General features: G+C 35.6%; 1 protein-coding gene across 10 annotated transcripts in view; it reads right to left on the minus strand.

Moving 5' to 3' along the window:
- HNRNPC (heterogeneous nuclear ribonucleoprotein C) overlaps window positions 1-13,949 on the minus strand; it is a 55,530-nt gene that overhangs the window by 18,544 nt on the left and 23,037 nt on the right. For 8 of the 10 annotated variants that reach the window (XM_047075410.1, XM_047075408.1, XM_047075404.1 and 5 more), the window contains 3 exons: window positions 9,762-10,039; window positions 4,195-4,309; window positions 3,551-3,598 (listed from right to left, as the gene is read on the minus strand). In XM_047075410.1, the coding sequence (XP_046931366.1) occupies window positions 3,551-3,598; window positions 4,195-4,309; window positions 9,762-10,002 (404 nt within the window). In that variant the 5' untranslated portion in view covers window positions 10,003-10,039. The remainder of the gene's footprint in view (window positions 1-3,550; window positions 3,599-4,194; window positions 4,310-9,761; window positions 10,040-13,949) is intronic. The other 2 variants (XM_047075412.1, XM_047075411.1) reach the window with 1 other exon arrangement.

Genomic DNA, 13,949 nt, shown 5'->3' on the forward strand with positions numbered 1-13,949 from the left:
CAATCTTTTAACCATTAAAAAGAGGTCCAGAAAACACTAGAAAATACTAAGCATTTCAATATGCATTAAAGTTGAGAAGACGGTTGTCACACCTAAAGAGAACTGGAGTATGCTAGAGATGTTAGTTTTCTGGGGAAGAGGATTGGAGGGGTATCCACAATTCCCTTTGTTCTGATAATCTGGAAGTGTAACTTGCAGCAACTTTGCATATAAGAAATGTGAAGATCTTGATAATTAACAGGAATGAATCCTCATGCTCTAAAGACTGGGAATTCTATTGATTGGTTGTAAACAGTTATGATATTTGCGAGTCATCACATTTATAATGCAATTTCTAGTCTTTCATGTTTCCATTAGTCTTCATAGCAACTCTATTAGTAAGATTATTTCCATATTAGGGATAAGAAACTTGAGATTACATAGGACTTCAGTCAAAAATTTCTTTGCTAAATATTAGGTCTTTGGATTCTTCAATTGTTCTTTTTTTATAGGCTCCAGATCAGCTACCTCTCTACCATAAAAATAAGTAGAACTCAAGATCCCAGAAAGCTAATTAAGAAATGCCGATTTCAGGTCTTGAAATATTTGTGTGAATCTTATGTTCTTAAAGGTATGACTAAAAGGTTTAAATAAACACTGATTTAACCCATTTACATAGGAAGATTCAGAGCTTTCAGCTCATCTCAGAGCCATTATCAATAACCTATTTCAATAAAGAATCCAACATAGTTGATTTAGGACCACTATGTTGTTATGACAATTAATACAAATCTTAACTTTCCAAATAAGTATCTTCAGAATGACTTCTCAGTGTGATTTAAAAAAAATTTTTTTTTAATCCTATTTTTAAGTTTTGAGAGAGAGGGAGAATCTGAAGCAGGCTCTAGGTTCTGAGCTGTCAAAACGCAGCTTGGCACGGGGCCCAAACTCATGGTCTGCAAGATCATAACCTGAGCAGAAGAAGTCGGACGCTTAATCAACTGAGCCACCCAGGCACCCCTCAGTGAGATTTTCTAATGCAATTTTCCTGACTAGTTTCTCTATGCCTGACTAAATGTATTTTCTCATTATAGACCTCAGTACTATACTTGAATCTGCTCTTTACCAGCTACTACCTGGCTGCTCCATCAGTCATCATAAGGCTTTTTCCATTGGCTGAGATTAGAATGGAAGAAAATACTACTTTTCACTGAAACTCTATTAATACCAAGCAAATACACCAGAGTAATTAAAGGTATTCTCTTGCCTCTTGAAAAACTGAAGAATGAGGTCAACAGTGGCACCGCCACTAATTTTTAGGATCAAAGAGCAGTGGCAAGAAATTTGAAGGTATTTCTGCAAACATCTAAATTTCCTTACTATTCCTTGCTGTTGATACCTTAACTCATCCAAAATTCCTCACTCAAAAAAATCTTTTCCAAACATACTTATAGTGGCATGATAGAAATGGTCAATGTTTTGCTGCCTCACCAAGACAACTAAAAGTAAAACTTTAGAGGACTACTGTCATGAAGTTAGGATTGTACACGTTAATTCTCTATGTACTAAATTTAAAACAGGAGTTTTTTGTGCCAGAGTCCAGGATATCCCAGAAATTATACATAAATATATAAATGTATTAGAATTTTTCTAAAGAGATTCATAGACAAAGAAATAGGGTAAGAATCAAAGAAACAAAACTACTTCCTCATCCTTTAATCAAGGATTCTCAACCTTTTGACATCAAAATCTCTTGAGAAGCATTACGAAAAATACACCAACACTCAAGCATCTATCTAGACCATATGTATAAGAATCCCTACAGGTATAGTTGGGCATGAGTATTTTTTTAAGAGAGTAAAGGGCAGCTGCTTCAGATAAACTCATTAGGTCTCTCTCTGTCCCTTGAAGTCACCCATTTTTAGGAGCAAAGAGATGCCCAGATCTCTCAACTGCCATCTTTTGTATTTTAGTATTTCCGAAATATGAAAATCATCATGGTTTTCAAAACATGTGTTCAAACATAAACAGACATAAAAATATGAAGAAATCACTAAGGACAAATGAAATAGCCATACTGATGATGCACAAAGAATACTCACACAATTTTAATATGGCATTCAAACACTTTTAACAATGTAGGCCCAAACTATGTTTCCATTCTTAATTCTTTTTGGCCTATTAATGACTAGCTTACCGCAGCCCATATATTTCTCAAACAGAAAAAACATACACGCTCAGATCTTTACACAGGTATTTACTGGCTGACTTGATAATCCTTTACCCAACTGCCTTAGCATGACTCATCAACTCAGTTCAAAAGTTTTTCATGTGTAAAAAAAAAAGCTATTCCCAAATCAAGAAAGCTATTACTTTTACTCCCAAAGCAGAAATTTAATTAATTTTCTTATATATTAACATTATACTAATCATTGGAATACTGAAATCCTAAGATGAAAAACACCAAAGAAAAATTTATACTAGATCAAGTCCAATGTATCAGCATACACCATACACTTCCATATGATGCATAATTTTAAAAGCAGGAAACCAAAAAACTAATATTTTTTAAATTTTAATGAAAACTGTTATCAGAATGCTAGTATGATACTGGTATCTTTTGTGTATTATATCATTCCCCAAGAACTAATTCCTGTATCAGCAGGTCTAAATCATTCATAACCTTCCATAACCTATGCCTATCCACATATATTCCTATTTTATTTCTCAGCATGCTCCAACAAATAATATTGCTTTTCTAAAGGTATGTGCCCATGCACGTGCACGCACACACTCACACACTCTCCAACCATTATTCCAACCTCCTTGTCTTTTAGAAAGGTGTTACCACCATCCCCAGTCTGCAAGTCTTCAATACCTTTTACCTCCTAACACAAATTCTTAAAATGTCCTTCAAGGAGAGGATTTTTTTTTTTTTTTTTAAGTTTAAGCGGTCAGCAAAGAGCATCACACAGGGCTCAATCCCATGAACCATGAGGTCATGACCTGAGTGGAGATCAAGTCGAACGATCAACCGATTGAGCTAACAACACAGGTGTCTGGAGTGCATATTGTTAATTCGTTTACGTATGCTCACTGTATCCTGTTTTGTATTAGTTGGTTTACTCAAGGGAGACTTAGGGATCTTAAAAAAAAAAAAAAAAATTTGTTGTAATCCCCTACAAAGCAAAGCCAAATGGCAAGTATGTGACAGGGACAAAATGAAGAGAGCATGGAAATGCTAATTAAGTTCTATTTCCTCATTTAGCAGTCAATGAATCCTTACTTCTCTATCTGGCATACATATTCAAACAAAACAATGGACATGTCCCCATATACCCAGACCATATATAAACTGATTCTTTGAAACTAACAAAAACACCACCCTCATCTACCTCTGACAATTTGTAAGAAAGTATTTTTCATTTTGTTTATAAAGGGGGGACTCTGACAACCTGCTTATTGCTCATTACTACAAAAGGGAATGTTTGTTACAAAATTGAAAAATAAAATGATTCTTACTTAAATGGCTTTTAACCAGAATAGACAAAACAAAACACCTTTAACATACCTGTCATAATAATCTCGTTGAAAGTCATAGTCCAAGTCAAAAGAGGAGCTGAAAAACAAATACCAAAAAGGATTAATTTGGAGCTGCTGATGTATATTTACAACAGTAGATGGGAAAAACAAAAACAAAAACCATGCAAAACCAATCATAACAAACAGATCAAGAGATTAGCATGGAATAATATCCAATCATTCAAACAAATCACTAAAATTTCAATCATTTTAGAGGCCACTGGACATGCAGCAGCCAATTTGCAAATTTAGGCACAAGTATGCTACAATTTCAACATACAACATTAACAGCTAATACAGGAACACTGAAAAATACAACAATAAACCAAACATTCTTATGCTACCCTCCTTCCCTTTCTTATTTCCCAGCTTCTTAAACTAAACAATTCCTCTTGAAGGATTTCATTTTATGTTAAAAATATCAAACTGCTCTTTACTAAGTAAAAACCTCAGGGAATTCTAATAATTCTCTGGGAAATGGGCGAAAAGGAGGTATACTAATACAAGATTAATAAAGCATCACTTTTACACAGATAAAACATACTACAGTTAACCCTCCCCACATCCAGAAAACAGATAGAGAAGATGCCCACTGATGGACACAATGCAGTTATAAATAATAAAGTTCCGGACCTGAGTAGAGGGGACGGAGAAGGGTGTTCTGGTACTGACCCGTACATCTCCGCTGCAGATCGTTTCACACCTGCTTTTCCTCGGTTCACTTTTGGCTCTGCAGCCAGATTAATATCTGAAAAAGCAAAAACAAAGACAAAAACTTTAATGACAACTCTGGGTGGGGTAGGATATATCTTAAACTAGTTTTAAAATGCGTACACAGTATATAAGTCAACAAAGGACTAACACCGTATCTCATCTTTCCTTAGATAAAAGGGGTTCATGAATTTTTATAAGGCTAAGACTTAGTCTTTCATTCCTTTGTCCTCTGTTCTGTAACAAAGTATTCATTATACATAAAACATTAGGTTTGTCTTTGGTACCTTCTACCCTCAACTGCCACTAAAACTCACTATTCAGAGCATATATTAGGAATGAGTGAGTGACCTCAGAGACATAAAATATACAGCAATTCATGAATATGGAGTATGGTGCCCTCAGATTTTCATTCCCCTTACAAACAGAATCAGCTGTAAAGATGAATAAAAATTGGTTAAGAAATACTATGCAGGGGCACGTGGAGTTGCTCAACTGGGTAAGTGTCGAACTCTTTACTTTGGCTCTGTGCTGGGCGTAGAGCCTGCCTGGGATTCTCTCTACCCCTTCCCAGCTTGCACTCTCTCTCTCTCTCTAAATAGACATTAAAAAAATATATATTATGCAGACTAAACTGCTGAGCAACTGTTACATGAACAAAAAGAAAAGGAAAATAAGGGAACAAAGGAAAAGCCCTAGTTTCCATATGCCTCGTCATTTTTAAAACACATATTCCAACATGGCCAGCTGTTTACCGTTACCCACTGTCTAACAAAAGAATTGATTGCTTTCTTATTCTAATAAGAATACATTTGCCAAAAACCAGCTCTCCAAAACTCAGTTCATCAAATGACCAATTGAAAAACAGAATTTCAGTACACTATCTGCTGAGCACCACTAAATTTATGAATAATCTTCAGTTCTTAGTTCACTAAACTCATTTTTAATTTTTAACATTTATTGTTGAGAATGTAGTTTTTAAAAATTTTCTAAAACAAAACCAATAAACTATGTATCATGTTAATTACACAACCTTATAGAAGAATTATTTCAAGTGATGATTTAAACTATAGTACTATGTTGATATCCAGAATAGGATATATACTAATAAAAAGAAACTAAAAGCTAAAATTGCTTTTAATAATCTTAATTTTGGTAAAAAAACAAAACAAAACAAAACAGAAAACAAAACCTAATAGGCGTAGTTATTTTAAAACTGTGGCACAATGCATAAAATTATGTTTTGTTTTCTAAAAACCAAGGTGCTCCTATTCTTCCCGCTGAAACTAGACAGAAGCTATTAAAAATTCAACAATAATAAACACTCTCAGTGTACAGATCATGGTTTCTATGTAAGTGCCATTTAAAGGAGCCAAGGCTCCTAGAAAAAAGGGGCAAATCGAGATTTAGGTCAAGAAATCTATCAGATGACCTGAAATATCTTGTGATGCCAGAAAGTTAAAGATGCAATAAAATATTACAAGAGTAAGGTCTCAAGGACATAGAAACCAATTTGAAGGTGATCCACTGGCCACAGAAGAAATATTTTAAGTTCTAAGGAATGATTTGCAATGCACGAAAATGTATCAATTTAAAATATAAGTTTATGGGGATGCCTGGCTAGCTCAGTTGGTAGAACATGCAACTTTTGTACTTGGGGTTGCGAGTTCTTCAACCCATGCTGGGTGTAGAACAGAGCTTACTTTTTTATTTATCCACTTTGAGAAAACAGAGAAAGAATCCTAAGCAGACTCCACACTGTCAACCCAGAGCCCAATACAGGGCTCAAACTCACGACCATGTGATCATGACCTGAGCAGAAATTAAGGAGTTGGAGGTTTCACAAAGTCATCCAGGCACCCCCTAGAGCTTTTTTTTTTTTTTTTTTTTTTTTTAAAAAGGCTAGGGGTGCCTGTGTGGGTCAGTGGGTTAAGTGTCCGACGTTGGTTCAGGTCATGATCTCACGGCTCTTGAGTTCAGAGCCTGGAGCCTGGTTCGGATTCTGTGTCTCCCTCTTTCTCTGCCCCTCCCTGCTCCCGTGTTCTCACTCTCTCAAAAAGTAAACGTTAAAAAAATTAAAAAAAACAAAAATAAAAAAAGCTAAAATATAAGAGTTTATATTATTAAGCAATGATTATATTTAATGATTGCTAGATATCAGGTTAGAAAAATTATTTTGCAAGCCCTAATGAAATACATAGGCAATAATCATCAATGGATAATCACCATTAAAGTTAAAAACTGATGGGAAACCTTATCATTGATGTGTCAGGATGTAAACTCAGAACCCACAAATTATCCTTAACATCACTAAAAATGGGACCACATTAGGTCACCTGATGTGGTATAATATAAAACACAGAACACGGTCCATGTAATATTTTCACCAAAATAAACAGTATCTGAATTTTATCAAGCCTCTAGATCTGCAGTCTAAGGAAGTAAGCTGCTAGTCTGAATTCAGATGTGTTTTAAGTATATATTCTCTTACACATCTATTGGACAGCACTGCTCTAGATGTGGCAGTATTACACAAAACAGAGGTAGAAAACAACAAATTAAATGACACCACAAAGAATCAATCAGTACACAGTGTGGAACACATTTTCTTCAACAAATTAAATGTCATACATTTTTTAAATTAGAAGGACAGGAAAACTCAGATTTAAAAACATCTAAGAGGGAATTAATCAAACACACATACAGACATGAACTGGATCTTGATTTGAATTAATCAAGTTATTTAAAAAAAGTTTGAGGGGCACCTGAATGGCTCAGTCAGTTAAATGTCTGACTTTTATCCCTGCTCAGTTAATGAACTCACAGTTCGTGGGTTTGGTCCCACATCAGGCTTTCTGCTTTCAGCGCGGAGCCTGCTTCAGATCCTGTCCCCACCTCTCTCTGCCCTTACCCCTAGCTCTCTCTCAAAAAAATAAAAAGTAAAAAAAACAAAAAAAAAAAAAACCAACCACAAACCACAAAACAAAAACTTAAAAAAAAAAAAGTTTGCAACCAGGGACCAGGGATGCTTGGAAAGCTCAGTCAGTTAAGCATCCAACTTTGGCTCAGGTCACTGATCTCACGAGGTTCATGGGTTTGAGTGGGGTTCTGTTGCTGACATGACAGCTCAGAGCCTGGGGCCTGCTTTGAATTGTGTGTCTCCCTCTCTCTCTGCCCTTTTACCCCACTCACACTGTTTCTCTCTCTCAAAATAAACATTAAAAATAATAACAATAAAAGTTTCAGACTCTAAAGGAAGAAATCTAAACATGGAATGAATTATTTGATGGCATTAGGGAATTTCTGGGAGGCTTTATTTTGGTATGTGATAAGGGCAGTGTGGTTTGCATTTTGTTAAAAGTCCCAGTCTGCTGAATATATGCTGGAGTCTTAAAAAGAGACTTGACTCTAACAAAATTTAAGAGAAAAAAGGGAAAAAAAAGAAACAACAGACGAAAACAAGATTAGTCAAATGTTGGTATCTGGTTGGTAACACAGGTGAGATGTACATACACACATGCTCATTAAATTCTTCTATTTTTGTATTAGTAAATTTCCATGACCGTTAAAAAATAAACAAGTATCATAAAAAAACCTGACTTCATTTTATGATAGAAAACTGTTTTAGTTCACTTTTGCCACCACACCCATTTTACAGGTATCAAAGTTTTCCTATACTTTGAGTTTTCCTATAGTTTGAATATAGGACAAGTGGGTATGGAAATTTCTTATGTATTCTCAATTAAAACTGTTACTTTTATCTTCAATATCAAGGATTACAAGGTTCTCTAACTTCCAATATTTTTCTTTCCCAATCCATTGTGGTTAAGATTTCTAAAACAGCATTTGAAAAGGGTTTACAAGTGAAATACAAATTACACTAAACTTTTATTCTAAAATCAAAGAGCTTTCATGAAATAGCCACTGAAAAACCATAAACATCCAAAATAGTCTAAAAAGCTGTTGAAGCTTTACAATAAATCACGATATAAAGTATTTATTAAATGCTACAATCATTATGAAATGCTCAAGTTTTATCTAGTATTAGAGGGAAAATCACCAACATGAATACACTTAAGGAGGAAAGAACCCACTCCAACCTGGAGAGGAAGGCAGTTAGAAATTAAAATGTTTAAATTGGAATTCAAATTTGCACATTATACAACTGAATACAAAGTCCTGAAAATGCTGAAAACAAAATGAAAACTTAAATAAGCCTCTACAGGAATCATCAGAAAACTAAGTTCTCAATTATGAACTGCTATAAACTGTATAAACCTAAATAATTGTTAAATTGATAACCACAGTATCAACAATGCCACTAGCCATTATGTGGCATTCAAAATATATGTGCTTATTCCTTTTTATTCATAAAAAAAAAGAGAAACTGACTTCTCTTACTGAACCCTTCAACTTCCCTAATATTATTCACACCCAAGAAAATATAAGCTATATAAAATTACTATGATTCTGACAGCAAATCTTAGCAACTGGTAAGTTGTTAGAAAACTATTCAAGGAGATGAAATTCTGTAAGACTTATGTGCTAAGTCTTAATATGTAATGAAATCTTCTGAAGTTTAGAATATAAACTATTATTAAATAGGCCTTAAATCTCATTCTAAAATATCTGAACATACTAGATCAGAGCAGACACTTATTGGGAAAACTAACACCTACGACAAAACCACTTTGTGCTAATGCTGAAATATATTTAATAATAAGTACCTTTTATTAAGTGTAACATGCTAGACTATACTTGAAGCGTCTCATGAATCATCTCAACTAAGACAAATTCCTGATAACACCAAAGTACTATTACCTCAGGTAAGAATAGATAATAAACTCTGAGGCACAGTTTTTAAAAACTAAGAAAATTTAAGGCTCAGCCAAGCTATGCAGACTGCCCAATACACAGTTATGAATCGCCAGTGCAGAGCCAAGCACCCGGCTCCACAGCTCAAGAATGACTAAGCTATATTGTCTTCACCTCATCCCTCCTGTGAATGGTAGGACACAGTTATTAGGCAGCAACTGTTCCTTATGTAACACGTCATTCCTATTCTCCTGACCTTACTCAAGACTGCCAACTGAAGCTTATCCAAACTCTGCTACACAAAATGGAATAAAATCCTTAGCCAATTATACCTACAACCCTAACATTTTTTGACTGTTAGCTTAATGGAAAAGGGACAGAAAAACAGAAGCTTGAATAGAAAAATCTAGATCTGGGGGCACCTGGGTGCCTCAGATGGTTGAGTCCAAGTCTTGACTACAGCTCATGAGGTCATGACATCAGTTTGTGAGACTGAGCCTTGTGTCAGGCTCCACACTATCAGCATGTAGCCTGCTTGGGATTCGCTCTACCAGTACCCTATATGCACATGGGTCTCTGTTTCTCTCTCAAAACTAATAAACATTAAAAAAAGAAAAATGACCGGTATGTGAATTATACAATCAATGAAAAAATTAATTCAACCCAGATCTTACCTAAAACCTGGCCAGCAATCATTCTTCCATCCTCTCCTGCCACAGCAGCCCGGGCATTTCTCTCATTAACATACTGAACGAAGGCAAAGCCCTTATGAACAGAGCAACCCACAATTTTGCCATATTTTGAGAAGATTGCCTCCACATCAGATTTCTTGACCACAAGAGTGTTGAGATTCCCGATGAATACACGGGAGTTCATGGAGCGAGGATCTGTCTTGTTGGTAACATTGCTTGCCATGGTCTTTGATGATACGGTTGTTCACAAAGCCGAAAAGCTGGAAGGAAAAAAAATGCGTTCAGGTGAAAAGGAGATAAAAACAAAATACTCCTCGATGAAACTTTCTACTCCTTATTTTGAACCACTGTGACTAGAGTATCAGTCAACCAAAAGGACTGTCATAGCAGCAAGTTATCTGTTTTAGAGAGGAGAGCTCCTGAATATATGTATTCTTATAAAAATTTAGCTCCCTCTTCCCCAAGTCTATCCCATGAGGGGCTGGGGGGGGGTCCTCTTCAGAGACTACTAGTAACACAATCACGGACATTATTAATTGTTAAGTGACCATCTCTGTTCTAAAGTCCTGAAGCAAATTCGAAATCCTTAAGCTTTCTACTACAAACTTCTCAGATTTCTAACCTTACCCCTCATACTAACCTAACCATTCCTTGCCACGTATAAAGAACTCCACCTTCTTGCACAGTGCTATTACTAAAACGAGTCTCAACTATTCCAAAGATACATAAAACTCTGAATTCTGCCCACAAACAACCATTCTTTAGCTAGATAAATGTGGGCAGCTCACACCCTCAAGTATAATTAACCTTATTATACTTAAGCAATATATAGACCCAACTCATTCACTCTGGAACTATTTCCAGGTACTTCAATTGACTTATAATATGCCAGAGGTATCTCCAGTATCAGTACTAGCACTTTACACAATGTACTGACTCTTGACCTACTTTACTTTTATGTGATAATCTACAAAATACAGTTGGGACATTTACTACTAGATGATGATGATGATAAAACTAGTAAGTAAACACTGCATGAATCAAAAGGGGACCAAGAAAACTACTTTCCTCAGACTTTTTCAAAACAAAAATTATCTTTATGTATGTTATAAAGGTTCAATCACAATTACATAGAGATTCATGATACTACCATCTTAGGTCTTTTTTTTATGTGAGAAAAGTTTTGACATTCTTTAAGCTTTTTTATCTGCTGCCCCTTCCCACTCCAACTACCAAACTGAAGATGAACCCACTTTAGATTTAGAGTAACATTCTTAAGATTAATTTTTCCCCATTCATCCTTTTGAAACTCAAATCAGATATCAGTCTCTTTCCAATCCTCAGGAGAAATCATGACAAACTAGTTCTCATGGATTATGTAAAAATATATTCTATATATGTATGTTAACAAAATAGTACAACATCATTTATACAGACCACTGGTATTTTTTTTTTTTTGGACCACTAATATTCTGACCCTTAAAACACCTAGTCCTTTCAAACAGTACTGATTTCTGTTTTAATTTTTTTTACATTTATTTATTTTTGATAGAGACAGAGCACCGGTGGGGGAAGGGCAGAGAGAGGAGGAGACACAGAATCGGAAGCAGGCTCCAGGCCTCAAGCTGTCAGCACAGAGCCTGATGCTGGGCTTGAACTCACAAACCATGAGATCATGACCTGAGCCAGTCGGACGCTTAACCGACTGAGCCACCCAGGCGCCCCACAAACAGTACTGATTTTAAAGCTGCCAAAACCATTTTTCCCTCCTAGCCATTCTAAAATTCAAGAAATTGTCTTTATTTGATTTTGGTTTCTAAATTATAGCTTTATAAACAGTTCTTAAATTTTAAGACTAAGAAATAAAAATTTATCAAACAGCAGTCGTGAGAGTCGTGCGTGAACACATTTTCAACTCTAAGTGTGAGTGCCAGAAAGCCTTAGAACACCATAAACAAAAATGAAATGAAAGGCGTAACTGGTTTCAAATGTTACTGCTGGCTATTAAAGTTTCCTATTATTGTAAATGGGGACAACTTAAGCCAGGTTTCTACAAATGTTTTTCATGAGAAACAAACATATATTCTACATGTTATGGTAAATAATAATAAATACAGGAAAAAATATTCCTGGGTTCAATTAGAAATTACCTGTAAGGGAAAAGAGGATGGTTCTACATGCTATCAGTATACTGAACAAGAGGGTAAACCACCAAACAATGGACATTAATGCCTGCTTCAAATATACTCCTTGGAACCACAAAACAAATGGACTTATATGACTGTTTCTCCAATTTTCACAAAGATGGTAGGTATATAGCTTGTACCAATCTAGAAATATAGAATTCATTATATATATAAAGAATGCCACTGGGCATTACGGATTAATTCTTAAGCAACTCCATTTGGAAAGGCCAGTAAAGAAACATCCAGACACAAATAAGAAGGTGGTAACTTTGGGTGCCATCTCTGAGTTTAAGAATATGATTTTATCTTTTAGGTGATTATATATGGTTTCTAAATTTGCTACAAGAATCATGAATTGTTAACAGAAAAATAATATATTGACCTCAACTTCAAAGGCTTGGCTAAAGTGAATGGTATAGCTTTCAATGCCCATACTCACTGTAAGGATTTAATCAAAATATGAGCAATAGTAAAGACAAATGAACCCACAAAGATTCATTAATCCTGGTTCAAGGAGAAACACATCTTCCTAAAAAAAAAAAAGGGTTAGTACAAATAAATACATTTTTTCACTGAACATGTATCTGAGAAGTACGAGCTATCAAGGCTACTTCAGAGGAAAAACAGCAACAGCTACAATTCCTCAGAGTTTACACTCTAGTAATACTAGTGTTTAATATTTTATTGAAAGGGCCCCGGGTAGCTCAGTCAGTTAAGCATCCAACTTTGGCTTGGGTCAGGATCTCACAGCTCGTGGGTTTGAGCCCCATGTAGGGCTCTAGGCTGACAGCTCAGAGCCTGGAGCCTGTTTCAGATTCTGTGTCTGTCTCTCAGATATAAACAAACATTAAAAAAAAAAAAAATTATTGAAGAGAGGAACAGATTCCCCAAAATTTTACAAATTTCACAAATACAAATTATCTCAGTTCACATTTCACCCTACCTCTAATCCTTAAGGTACCTTACCCCTGAAATCTCTGTTGGGGAGGAAGGGATGGATAGTGACCAATATCCCAAATGCAAAGAAACTATTGGGAAAAAACAGATTCTCAAAAGAAAGCACCAACAGCAGAGCATAGTTTTTGATCTTTCTGAATCCCCAGATAAAAGCAACTAGATAGTGAGCTTTAGTGTCAAGGTACCCCAATGAAAATGCCAAAATGCCAGGCCGGTAAGGAAGCCAACGGCCCATGCAACAGCCCACGTGGGGGAAATAGACTCAGGAATTGAAGAATCCCCAAATATCCATTTACTGGATAGCCAAGGGAACCAATTTTAAGAAAAGCAGTTGAAACAGAGTGTGTTTCCTGTTCCAAGTGTGGGTGAGTACAAGGCACTATTGTAAAAATCTCTAGGTACCAGAGCCTCTACAAAATCTCAAAACTAAGAAGCCCTCTATGTGCACCATTCCATTCTCAATCCCTTTCCAACCTCCAAAAGTTAACTATTGCTTTTTTTTTTTTTTTGTGAAGAAGGCTTCAAGCCCAGCACAGAGCCCTAAGCAGGGCCCGAACTTAAAATCCTCAAATCAAGACCTGAACTGAGATCAAAAGTCAGATGCTCAAAGGACTGAGCTACCCAGGTGTGCCATAATCACTTTCTTTTCAAAATAATTCTATCACGTTTATGTATATCCCTAGTTAGTAGTCTTACCCATTAAAGCGAATTTGATGTGTCTTTTATGGCTTCTTTTAGATATGTTCCCCTTCCATCCCTTTAACTCAAAACAACTTCTTTGAAGAGTACAGGGTATTCAACCTCACGTTTCCCAGTCTGGATTTCCCATAATTTCATACTCTTAGTGCAATTACACACACACACACGTCTTTTTTGTGATATTACTGCTTAAATTCTACCATGACTTAAAATTATAGTATCTCAGGTTTATCTCTAACGTATTACTCAGAATTCATGAGAATATTTTCTCAGTTCTTACATGTTACTAACAGTTGGCCTATGCGGTCTATACTTGTCAGTCAGTTTT

Source organism: Lynx rufus, unplaced genomic scaffold, assembly GCF_022079265.1.
Source record: "Lynx rufus isolate CCGP_SWC_20201006 ecotype Redwood Valley unplaced genomic scaffold, mLynRuf1.p SCAF_13, whole genome shotgun sequence".
Lineage (NCBI taxonomy): Eukaryota > Metazoa > Chordata > Mammalia > Carnivora > Felidae > Lynx > Lynx rufus.